The 11,964-nt window shown below is 54.2% G+C and overlaps 2 protein-coding genes across 2 annotated transcripts in view; both read left to right on the top strand.

The window, feature by feature from the left end:
• The first annotated feature begins 328 nt into the window (after positions 1–328).
• Positions 329–7,744, top strand: ZMYND19 (zinc finger MYND-type containing 19). Its single transcript, XM_029920950.1, has 6 exons — positions 329–451; positions 1,031–1,090; positions 2,762–2,868; positions 3,492–3,632; positions 6,766–6,946; positions 7,134–7,744. Exons 1-6 carry the CDS (start codon positions 446–448, stop codon positions 7,275–7,277), a joined length of 639 nt encoding a protein of 212 aa, XP_029776810.1. The 5' UTR covers positions 329–445; the 3' UTR covers positions 7,278–7,744.
• Positions 7,745–9,660: 1,916 nt separating this feature from the next.
• Positions 9,661–11,964, top strand: part of DPH7 (diphthamide biosynthesis 7) — a 16,496-nt gene continuing 14,192 nt past the window's right edge. The window contains exons 1-4 of the mRNA XM_029920962.1: positions 9,661–9,690; positions 10,232–10,314; positions 10,443–10,974; positions 11,885–11,959. Coding sequence (XP_029776822.1) covers positions 9,661–9,690; positions 10,232–10,314; positions 10,443–10,974; positions 11,885–11,959 — 720 coding nt within the window. The remainder of the gene's footprint in view (positions 9,691–10,231; positions 10,315–10,442; positions 10,975–11,884; positions 11,960–11,964) is intronic.

Consider the following 11,964-nt stretch of genomic DNA (forward strand, 5'->3'; position numbering starts at 1 on the left):
GGGGGCTGATGCGGGGCCGGGCGGGCGGGCTCGCGGCGTGTCCCCGCGGGGCAGGAGGGGGCTGGCGGCCGCGGGCAGTGCAGCGCCCTTCTGAGGTGGCTCCGCTCGCTCGGTGGCAAGACGGTCTGTGGGAGTCTCGGTGCCTGCCGGTCCGTAGTGGAGCTTCGCGCAGGTTTACACGCTGCCGGCGGTGGCCGCGTCCGGCCCAGCCTCAGTGGGCCTCCCAGAGCAGGGCCTCCCTCTGCTTCTCTCCCTTACCTGGCCCCGCCCTCCGCGTGTTCGAGGCTGGGGCTTCCTGGCACCTGTGGGCATTGAGGCTTGGCTGTTTCCAGGAGCCGGCCGGCCGTGCAGCTGCACCAGCCACGGACCTTACCCTGGATGGGAACCCTGTTCCCATCACCAGCGGCGGAAGCTTCTGGTGGGAGAGAGGAGCAGAGGCAGTCAGATGAAGGTAAAACCGACTTAGATCCTAGAAAAAGGCTTTCCAAGCAAGAGAGTAGTCCGTTCGGGGGGCCGTTCTTGCCTTTCTTGCAGGAGCATTGTTGCTTTTTACCTACGGTAAGGGTGGGCTCCCCGTCAGCTCTGAGACCCCTTCTAACTCAGTTACTGGTTACATTAACATCAATCCTTAAAACTTATTTGGAACATTTCAGACAGAAAGTTAAACAGTTCGGTGAGCACCTGTGTACCGACCACCCATCTTAATAAATAAACATTGAGTGAAACCTTCTGAATGTTCTGCGTCAGTCCCGGGCCTAGAAAAGTATAGAAAATACTCTGAGGAAGCCCTTGTCTCGGGCTAGGTTTGTTGACGCATTCAAACAGTTTAGAGGTTAGCCAGTTCGGTGGTACTTAGGAACGAAGCTTGGTACCTGTTCCTCGTAGTCTTGAGTGGGGCAGACCTGCTGTGTGGGGTGGGCTGCCAGTGCCCCTCCCCCGCGGGCCTCTTTTAGCTTGAAGGGGCTGTTGCCCCGTCACTAATATTATTGTAACCCTGAACGTAACATTCTGAAACATGGTTGATTTCCAGACCAAGTACACACTGATAGATGAGCAAGATATCCCACTGGTGGAGGGCTACTCCTTTGAGGTAAGGACGCTGCTCCCCCGCTGGTCTGCTTCCAGTCCCGGCTTGGGGAGGGGCACGAGGGATGGGTTTTCTGCTCTGTGAGGGCAGCCCGGCTTTTGCTGTCCAGCGGAACCCCTAACGTGTGATACTTGTTTCCCCCCACTTTCACCCCGGTTGCTGGCTCTTTCTGAAAAATACGAGGAGTTGTGCCATGTTTGTGATCGAATGTTCAATTGGACAAGCCTTGGCTTCTTATGAGACTATCTAGTGCCACCTCACCTTTCCTCTGGCCTTGGCCCCATTGTCCCTTTGTGCCCTGGTGCTTTCTTGGGACCTACTACGTTTTTATTTCAGTCTTTCATGCTTTTATAGCACAGATGACCCCTGAACAACAGGACTTTGAACTGCAGAGGTTAACTTAACACGTGGGTCCTTTTCTTTCATAAGAAAGTGCTGTTAATGTATTTTTTCCTTGTGACTTTCATGTTTATTTTTCCTTTTTGAGAGAGGGAGCATGCATGTCAGTATGAGTGGGGGAGGGGCAGAGAGGGGGAGACAGAGGATCTGAGGCAGGCTCTGCACTGACAGCAGTGAGCCTGACGTGCGGCTTGATCTCAAGAACCTCAAGACCATGACCTGAGCCAAAGCTGGATGCTCAACTGACTGAGCCTCCCAGGTGCCCCTCCTTATGACTATTTTGAAAAACTGTTTTTCTGGAGCGCCTGGGTGGCTCAGTCGGTTGGGCGTCCAGCTCCAGCTCAGGTCATGATTTCACTGTTGATGGGTTTGAGCCCTGCATTGGGCTCTGTGCTGACAGCTCAGAGCTGGAGCCTGCTTCGGATTCTGTGTCTCCCTCTCTCTCTGACCCTCCCCTGCTCACGCTGTCTCTCTCTGTCTCTCAAAAAAAAAAAAAAATTAAAAAAATAATAATGAAAAAGAAAAAGTGTTTTTCTTTCTAATTTTACCTTATTGTAAGAATATAGCATATAACACATGTAACATACAAAAATATTTGTTAATCAGTTATCTGTTATTGCTAAGGTTTCTAACTAATAGCAAGCTATTAGTAGTTAAATCCTGAGAAGCTAAAAGTTGCACGTGGATTTTCAGCTATGTGGGGGCTTACCTCAAGGGTCAGCTGTAGTTACTTGTTCGAGGCTTTGTTTTTCTTACTGAATTGTGGGCTTTTTCTAAGAATAGAAAAATTTATTTCTCTATGTCCACAGTATTTTGCAGAGGGGTCTGTAAGCGAGTGAGTATTGAGGTACGGGGCTGACAGCTCACATCTGGGAGACTCTGCAGAGCTCTGGGTCCCAGAAACAGGTCTCATATATGCATCCTGGCTTGTTTGTTCCACTTTCTTTCTTTTTTTCCCCCCTTTTTAAATTTTTAAAAAATGTATCTTTTTGAGAGAGATAGAGAAACAGCCAAACGGAAGAGGGGCAAAGAAAGGAGACACAGAACCTGAGGCAGGCTCCAGGCTCTGAGCTGTCAGCACAGAGCCTGATGCAGGGCCCAAACCCATGAACATAGGTCCATGAACCCATGAGATCATGGCCTGAGCCAAAGTCAGATGCTCAACTGACTGAGCCATTCAGATGCCCCTTTCACTTAATTTCTTTAAGAGGGATTCCAAATGTGGCTAAGAATTAGAAGGTTTTTTTAACTGACCTTTTCCTTGCTCCTTCTCAGGCCCGGATGGAAGTAGACGCAGATGGAAATGGTGCTAAGATATTTGCATATGCCTTTGACAAAAACCGGGGAAGAGGGTCGGGAAGGCTCCTTCACGAGCTGCTGTGGTAGGTGTTTTCAAGCTGCTTGTGTCCTATCTGGGTACCACATGATCCCTGATGTGCCCGTGGAGCCTGTGGAGACACCTGCCCTCACTGACAGAAGGTGCTTTCCCTGAGTCATGGCCACCCCCCCGCCCCCAGCCCTCTTAGTTACCTTTGGGTCATTGCCACTGACCCAGAGGAATGGCTCATTCGCATATTGTGCCACTAATGAGGCAGCCTAAAAGTACATTTTTTGCTCAGATACTTGCTCCAGACACAGCCTCTGGGGTAGAGTGGGCTCTGCTCCCTCCAGTGGGTTCTTGCTCAGCTTGTCGGTGGGATGTGAGGAAGGGACTGTCTCTTCTTGGTGTGCGTGGTGGGGTTCCAGAATGCTTGGCACGACTCTGATGGGGCCTTCTCTAGGCTTATTTGATGGTTGGGGGTTCTACCCTTGGCTTCTCGCAGCCTCGCTCTTAATCAAGGGGCCAGACCGGCAACGTGGTCTATCTTGTTTGACATACTCCGATCCCTCTCAGCACCCTTGTCTTCGTTGCCTCCATCAGTGTGGCGCGGGGCCGGCTCACATCACGTGGCGGAGGCGTTTGGGAGGCCAGAGGGAGCCGATCGAGAGAGGTCTTGTTTTCCAGGGAGCGGCACAGGGGAGGCGTCGCTCCTGGGTTTCAGGTGGTGCATCTCAATGCCGTGACTGTGGACAATCGCCTGGACAACCTGCAGCTGGTGCCACGGGGCTGGCGGCCCAAAGCGGAAGAGACATCCAGCAAACAGAGGTGGGCTTCTTGGCGGCGGGAGCTGGCAGAGGTGCCCGGAGCAAAGTGCTCCGTCAGGCTCTTGGTACTGAGAGGGGCCCATGTCTCCGCTCTGAGCTGATGCTCCTGTGGGAGTGGAGACCTAGGCTCTTTTCCCTCAATGTTTTCTCTCCTTGTTTTCTTCATGGGGATGAGATACCGTACCATTTTGATAATTATCTTTCGGGGTTGGTTTTTATTTTTAATGTTTATTTTTGAGAGAGAGAGAGACATAGCATAAGCAGGGTAAGCGTCAGAGAAAGAGGTAGACACAGAATCCTTTGAGCTGCCGGCACAGAGCCTGATGTGGGGCTTGAACTCACAAACCGTGAGGTCATGACCTGAGCCAAGGTTGGACACTCAACCGACTGAGCCGCCCAGGCGCCCCTTGGGTTGGTTTTCTAATGACTGGCTTTAAGGGGAGAAGAGCTGTCTGGGCAGCATTTCTGCTCTGTGTCTCTGAGAAAAGTTGGACATCTTTATCTCAGGGACGCCTCCTGTCCACACACATGTGCCTCTTTCTGTCATGCTCTTTGGCTAAACATCTAGGCAGTGGTTTAAAAGAAGCAAGACAGTGTGGTTTCGGGGCTCTGCTGCCCCGCTTCTGCCTCTGCATGGCCCTATAAACAGTGCTGCTGCTCTGGCTACTGCAGGGGTGCCCCTGGGCGAGTGGGATCCTCTGAGGCAGTGCCCGTGGCCCCAAGAGCAGCCTGGGTCAGAGCTTCTTGGAGGCCTTGGGAAGAGCTGGGGAACCAGCAGAATGGAAGGTGGAAGCTGAAATAAGCCAAGGTGTTCTGGCCACGTGTGCATCATCCGTGGGCTCATGGGGGCTCTCTGGGGTTTGTGCGTGTCCTTGGGCCTCTGGGAAGGCTCTTTCCTCAAACAAAATGAGTGTGGTGTTATCCACAGAAGGGTAAGGGCAGCTCCGCAGCCATGTCAGTGTCCACAGACTTTCCCCTGGGTGGTCCACATGGGTGCTTATTCGGTGTGGACACTGGGACTGGCCCCCACCCTCCACCCCCGCCCCCAAACACCAGACGGATTTCCTTCTGCTCACTGGAGACGTGGAGGGAGCTGTTTACCCCTTCACCGGCAGCGGATCTGCTCCTGCCAGGAACTCGGCTATGAATCGTGACTTTAGGCCTCTGTGTGACTCATAGTTTGGCCAACCAGTGGCTTGAGATAAGATAACCACAATTGAGAACACCTGTTTGGAAAAGGATCCGTTCCATCACAGACTGCCCTGTCCAGTGGTCTCTGCTGGGTCGCGTCCTGGCTGCTCCCTTCTCTAGGCCATTCCTGGGAGGCCTGGGACAGGCCGTGCTCCCAAGACTCTGTCCTTTGTGTCATCCCAGGAACCAAGCAAGCGGGGCCATCCTTAGTTTGTCAGCTAGGGATTCAGACTCTCACTCCATTTGTCGGGAGTCCGAGAGCCGACCTGAATGTGGCCCGAACTGCCAGCCACCTGGACATTATGTGGTCTCCACACAGTGGGAGGCAGGGAACATGGCACCATGGCTTCTCACAGGCCTGCACCTCCTGCCTTGCTTTCCTTCAGTGTGGGGACCCCAAAGGCAGCTCATCCATGGGGGGAGAGCTCTTAGCGGGTTTTCCTCCCTTTCTGCTTTTAAGGGCCGGCCGGGGTTGAAACTTGCTCTGTCAGGTGGAACTTCATTGAAGGGCTCAGAAGGCAGCCAGCACTCTCTACGTCCTGACTCTTCTCCCTTTTTTTTCCTTTAAAAAACCTTTCTTATTGGGGTAAAATACGTAGAATGTTTACTCTCTTACCCGTTTTTGAATGTTCAGTTCAGTGGCATCCAGTGTATCTATATAGGCGTGCAACCATCCCCACCGACCATCTCCAGAACTTCCCCATTAGACACTGACACCCCCCCCACTGCTCCCCCAGCCCCCACCTTCCTACTCTCTTTATCTTTGGATCTAAATCCTCCAGGATTTGTCTTTATTTTTTTTCAATTTTTTTTAACATTTATTAATTTTTGAGAGACAGAGACAGGTCATGAGGGAAGGGGCAGAGAGAGAGGGACACACAGAATCGGAAGCAGACTCCAGGTTCTGAGCTGTCAGCACAGAGCCTGATGCGGGGCTCGAACCTACCAGCTGTGAGATCATGACCTGAGCCAAAGTCGGATGCTCAACCGACTGAGCTCCCCAGGCGCCCCAGGGATTTGTCTTTTTGTGATGGGCTTGGCACTGTGTCCTCAAGGTTCATCATGACGTAGCCTGCATTGGGACTTTCATTCTTTCTAGGTTTGGACAACATTCTGTACATTTATGTACCCCATCGGGCCCACTTGTGCACTGATGGAGCCTTTAGTTGTTTAGGTTAGGTTTGTTTATGTTTCAGGTCTTTGATCCATTTTGAGTTCATTTTTGTATATGCTCTTGGATGAAGGTGACCCTTCCCCTTTGTAGTAGCCTGGCCCCCACAGAGGGTGGTAGGTTGCAGGGGGTGCGTACCTGTTGTTTTCTCTCAAAGCACAGGCTGTTGGCACCTTTGCAGCCCGGCAACAGGGGGAGCTGCTGAGCACCTTCACCTGCCCTGCCTCGCCTGCTCTTCCCTGGGGCCTGTTAGGGTGCCTCAGTTCTCGCAGCAGACGGGATCCTCCGGTTGCAAGATTCTGGTCCACTCAAGAAGATTAATGTTTAGAAAGATGTAGAGCAGCTCACAGCATCCAGGGGGAGGTGGACCAGCTGGGGCAGAAGCAGGTGCCTCTGGGACCATGAGCAGGGAGAAGGGCTCTCTGGCTTTGCCCAGGTGGCCAGGCTTGGCCAGGTGCCTGTCCAGAGGCCGCATGCTCTCTGTGCCTGCTGAATGCCTGTCAGTCCCAGGTTCTGGGAGATCAATGAGAGAGGGAGACATAGCCCTGCTTAAACATGCTAAATACTTGCTGTCCCAGTGTCCCATACAGGTAAGCCCTGCTCCATAGTAGGGGTGCGCCAAAGAAGAGTCACGTTGTCCTGACAAAAACTGGGGCAGGGCTATCCTGAGCAGGAGAAACCCGCTGTCTGTCTTGCAGTCAGGTCACTGTCACGTCCCTGCCTTAACTGTGTCTGGCTGGAGTATACTGAAGCGTCTGCCTCTCCTTTTAAGGGAGCAAAGCTTATACTGGCTGGCGATTCAGCAGCTTCCCACAGACCCCATAGAAGAGCAGTTCCCTGTGCTGAACGTGACCCGGTACTACAATGCCAACGGGGATGTGGTGGAAGAGGAGGAGAACTCCTGCACCTACTACGAGTGCCATTACCCTCCCTGCACGATGATCGAGAAGCAGGTACAGGTGCTGCTGGGAGGGCTGGTTCCGGGCTGCTCCGCGGGCCTCTCGCCCCTCTCCTCCACGGCCGCTGTGCCCTCCGGCTTCCGTGTGTGGGCTTGCCGGGCTCTTGTTGTGACGTAGTGTCTGCCCCCGACCAGTTCCCTGGTGTGACGGTGAAGCATGGTTGTCCTGTGTGTTCTTTCAGCTCCGGGAGTTCAACATTTGCGGGCGCTGCCAGGTGGCCCGTTACTGCGGCTCCCAGTGCCAGCAGAAGGACTGGCCCGCCCACAAGAAGCACTGTCGGGAGAAGAAGCGCCCCTTCCAGCATGAGCTTGAGCCAGAGCGATGACCGGGCTTCCGGACCTTCCTTGGGCGCAGCAGACACAGACTGGTGGTTGACCCGGAGGCGCTGAAGAAGCCAGCGATGCACACCCACAGCGACTGCCACAGAGGCCCCCTCTCCATGGGCACCTCATGTGGGCACGGCACTCCCCTCAGTGTTAGTCTCCAAGCGGAGACAGCTGGGGAGGCTCCCACCAGGACGCTTCTCATTATTTATATGTTAATATGTTTGTAAACTCATGTACAGTTTTTTTGGGGGGAGGCAGTGGGCGGGTTAGAGATTACAAGTAGAATCATTTGCTGTAATTCTTAACTGGCAAGCAGTTGGGCCACACATTTACAAGGTCTGAACAGTGTCACGTGGTGGGAGCTCCGCCCGGGCAGCTGCCGGCCGAGGAGCTCGTCCACAAGGCCCAGTAAAGGGGTGGAGCCCCGAGTGCCTCCGCCGTGCTCTGCTCCACTTTTTGCCCTTTCTGCTGTTGAGGTTTATTTCTAAGTGAATCAAGGTGCCGTGGGGGTGAGGGGAGGAGGTTGCCTTCACCTTTATTCCTGGGCTGACAGAGAGGGGAGACAGGCAGGGAAGGCGAGTGAGGCCCAGGCCTGTTCTCGTCCTGGGGCAGGAGTTGCTGCGGGCAGTGAAGCAGGCAGGCATGAAGTGTTCTTGGCCCTGGCACATGTAAGTTCTCACCTTGGTTCATGTGCTGAGTGGTGGGGAGTTCGGTGGTGGAGCTCCTCCCCAGCAGGCCTGCTGGCGTCCTGCCTGTGAATTGGGGCAGCCAGGGTGAGTGAGCGTTGCTTTCCTGGCCACTCTGCTGGGTTCCCAGCTGGGCCAGGGCTCCCGCTCTTCAGGAAGCCACAAAATTCATTAAGGCCGGCCAGCATCTTGTACACCTTGTAGAGCCACCTTGGGGCACCGAGCCAGGCTTTGTGTCTGGGACCTTGCTGGTCCTCGGATCCAGCCAGCCTGCCTCCTAGAGGCTTTGCTTCCTGGGAGAATGAGGCTGGCCATCCCAACTCTGAGCATCTGTCCTGGGCTGCCCCTTGCTCCACAGTGGTCCCAAGGGCTCCTGCTGTCCTTTGTGCGGCTCCTTTGCCGTCTTCCAGGGCATTCCATCTGCCTGCGTGTCCTGGTTACTTTCCTTGGCTGAGGATAGCCTCTTGGTGGTCTCGGTTGTGAGCTGAGCTTCTGGTAGGTACTCTTGCAGTCCTTGGAGTCCTCTTGGGTGGTAGGTCTTAGCAGGACTGAGCAGTCAGGTGAAGGCAGAAAGCAGGGAGCAGGAGGGTTCAGTCCAACCCCAAGGGAGCGTCTCTGAAGGCTAGAACCCCGTATGCCCCCTGTGTGTTTTCACTGAGTGGCTCCCTTTGGCCAGTGTGTGTGAGGTGCGGCATATTTTCTAGATCAAGGGCATCATTGCTGCATAGGTGAAGTCTGCTCTAGGTCCTTCCAGACCCTAGGTTGAGCAGCAATGGGAGCTCAGAAACCTATTGGGGAGGAGAGTATGTATGATCCTGAGACATCATCAGTCCTACAGACAGCAGTTGGCTTGAGCCCTTGGGATGTTACCAGGGCTGGTGTAATTCCTGCTTACAGAGGCCAGCTCTGGTCAGGACTGTTTGGGTGGGGGGAACCCAGGATTGTTGGGGTTTGGGTGGTCTCCCAGGCGCAAGGCCTTGAGTGTGCTCAGACTGAGTACTTTTAGACAGATGGTGTCCTGGGAGGAGGAGGCACCAGACCACAGGCTACGGGTTTCGCCTGTGTCCTTTGTGAGCGGGCAGTTCAGCCTGTCTGCCTTCCATGACCAGCACACATTATCCTGCGGTCAGCTACTTGCCAGAAAATCACATTGAGAGCGAGGCCCCAGGGTCTCTCAGCCGACCCGTAGGACACCACACTAGGTCCTGACGCACAGCTGCTGTTCCACATTGAATGGCTCACCCGGAGCAGCATTGGTCTGGGGATCACTGTGCCCTGAAGCTGCTTTGAACAGGTGCTGCTGGCAGTGGATCGCTGTCCTGTGTAATCTCCTCACCCAGTGTGGGGCTCAGACTCGTGACCCCGAGGTCTAGTGTTGCATGTTCTACTGACTGAGCCAGCCAGGTGCCCCTTGACCATTCCTTGTAGCAGATACAAATGTGTGGTTCAGCCGTTTCGGAAGTCCTGTTGCTTCTGGACCAACCTTTTCTGCTTCTCTGCTTGAGCTGAGCCATATCCAGCCGTAGTCCTACTTGAACACGGGCTGGGTACCCAGGTATCTATGTGAGTTTCAAGGTCAGCATGTCTAGCTACCTGGAGCTATCATAGCAAGTTAGCACTCTGCAGATGGCTTCAGACAACAGGGTCATCCCTGTTGTGGAGGTCGAAAGTCCCAGATCAATTTGTTGGCGGGACCATGCTCTCTCTGAAGAAAGACCCATGGAAGGTGTGCCTGTTCCAGGCCTCTCCTAGCTTCTGGAGCTTGGAAGGTGGCTGTAAGGATTCTAGAGGCGTCCCTTTCCCTTGTGGATGTGTCCTACCAATCCTCTGTTTTTGTGTTATCTTTTCTCTGTAGGTCTCTCTCCCTGAGAGACCAAATCACCCTTTCATAAAGACAGCAGTCATATTGGACTACAGCCCAGTGTAATGACCTCCTTTTAACTGGATTACCTCTCTAAAGGCCCTGTTTCCAAAGAGCACATTCTGTGGTGTGGTGGGATAGGATTTCACCATACCTTTTTGGGGAGACACAATTCAATCCATCTGTAACCGTGTCCAAAGCGTGCCTTCCCTAAACCTGTAGAATTATGTTAATTTTCTTGAATGGAAGCCGCGTCTACTCGGTCTCCCAAATGAGATCATGTCTGTGCTGGGTGTCCTTTACGTTCTGAGTCTGAGTGGCCACAGACCCCTGCCGCTAGCGCCTCGACGCTGTCTACCTTCCTGTGCACCTCCTCAGTCCGCCGTCTTCTCCACTGTCCTGGTAGGCGGGACTTGCCATCCACTGGTCCGCCGCACTTCATGCCCTACGGGCGGCCCTCTACGAGGGACGTGCGGGGGCAGAGGGCAGGCAGGGCGCTACCCCTTTAGGACTGACCCTGGATTGGGCTCCCTGAGTGTGTAGGTCCTGAGCTCACCTCCGCTTCCATGCCGTTTTTCTCTTCCTCTGCGTACCCCCCGCCCCCCGCTCCCCTTCAGGGCCCAGATCTTCTGCCACTCTGAGGGGGATGCCACTGTCCCTCCAGATGTCCACGGTTCCCCGCCAGGGCAAGGTGCGCGCCCTGGCGCGTGGCGCCGCGGAACTCCGACAGGGGGCGCCGGAGTCCGGCCTCATGCGCGGCGGCCTCGGCGGCCGGAAGTCCCGCCCCGACGTCCCGGGAAAGGGAAGGCGGGAACTGCGGAAATAGAAAAAGGACCGGCCCCGCGACCTCTCTTCGCTGACGCCGTCTTTGGTCCTGACTCCGAGCTCGCTCTCACGGTCGACCTCGGCCCCGACCCCGCTCTCAACCTGGCCTCGTCATCCCACCCTCGCTGCCCGGTCTCCGCAGCCTCGGACGCTACTGCGTCCTGGGCGACCAAAGGTCGCGTGCGGCTGTTGCAGGCGGTGGACACGGAGTACACCGCGGACTCGGTGGAGTGGTGCCCGCTGGAAGGGCGCAGGCACTTGCTGGTCTGCGGCACCTACCAGCTCCGGAAGCCGGAGGACCAGCCCGCGGACGCTGAGAGCAAGGTGTGCCGTGCCCTCCTGGCCGCAAGCGGTCTTGGCCGCGACATTCTAGGTCCGCGCTCCCCAAATGGCATTTCTCAAGTAGCTAAGGCCCCAGAGTTAAACTTTTAGGAGAGATCTCAAGAAGGACGAGAAAACGCTTCAGAGAGGCAGAGCCGCCCGCAGATGCTGAGACGTGTCTGGCCTACTGGGGGGGAGGCAGGAACAGAAAAGTCTGTGTGGAGTCACACAGGAGAAGATGTGACGTTGGCTTTGTGGCCAGAAGGTGGGTTAGAATGGGCTTTGAAAGTGAAATGTCCCCTCTCTGCAGGCGTGGCTCAAGCTTAATGATTGGAGCCTAGAATAGAAGAGAAAAACGGGAATTGGAAGAAGCTGTACCTAATCTCTTGAGAGCATCTATTCAGATCCATGCCAGGACACTCTTTTTTTTTTTTAATTTATTTCTTTATTTTCCAGGACACTATTAAGCATGAGAACTGGCACTCCAGCAACAGACCTAGGTCAGAACGCTTCCGGGCAGACTGGGTCCTGTGGCGCCCCTAACCACAGCTGGTCCCTGTTAGCCCACTTAGAAGGAGCATTCTAGGGGCACCTGGCTGGCTCAGTCCCAAGAGCGTGCAACACTTGATCTTGGAGTCATGAGTTTAAATGAGCCCCAGGTCAGTGTAAAGATTGCTTAAATAAATAAAACTTAAAGCATTCTGTGCTGAGTGCAGCAGAGTTTATCTGCTTACCCATTAATCATATACAAAAGAAGAGACATTTGTCCAGCTCAGAAAATCAGGTGCTGCTTTGACCCAGAGTTCCAGAGCGTTGGCAAGCCTTTATTTTCCCTTGATTCCTTTTCTCAACCCTTGGGTCCCTCGGTATCAATTAGGGTAATCAGAGAATACATGTGCATTTTTTTTTGTAGAGTGAACTTGATGCTGGTGAGCCTCAAATCCGTTTAGGTCGTCTCTACTTGTATAGTTTCAATGCGCACACATCTGCTTC

Source organism: Suricata suricatta, chromosome 13 (genome assembly GCF_006229205.1).
Source record: "Suricata suricatta isolate VVHF042 chromosome 13, meerkat_22Aug2017_6uvM2_HiC, whole genome shotgun sequence".
NCBI lineage: Eukaryota > Metazoa > Chordata > Mammalia > Carnivora > Herpestidae > Suricata > Suricata suricatta.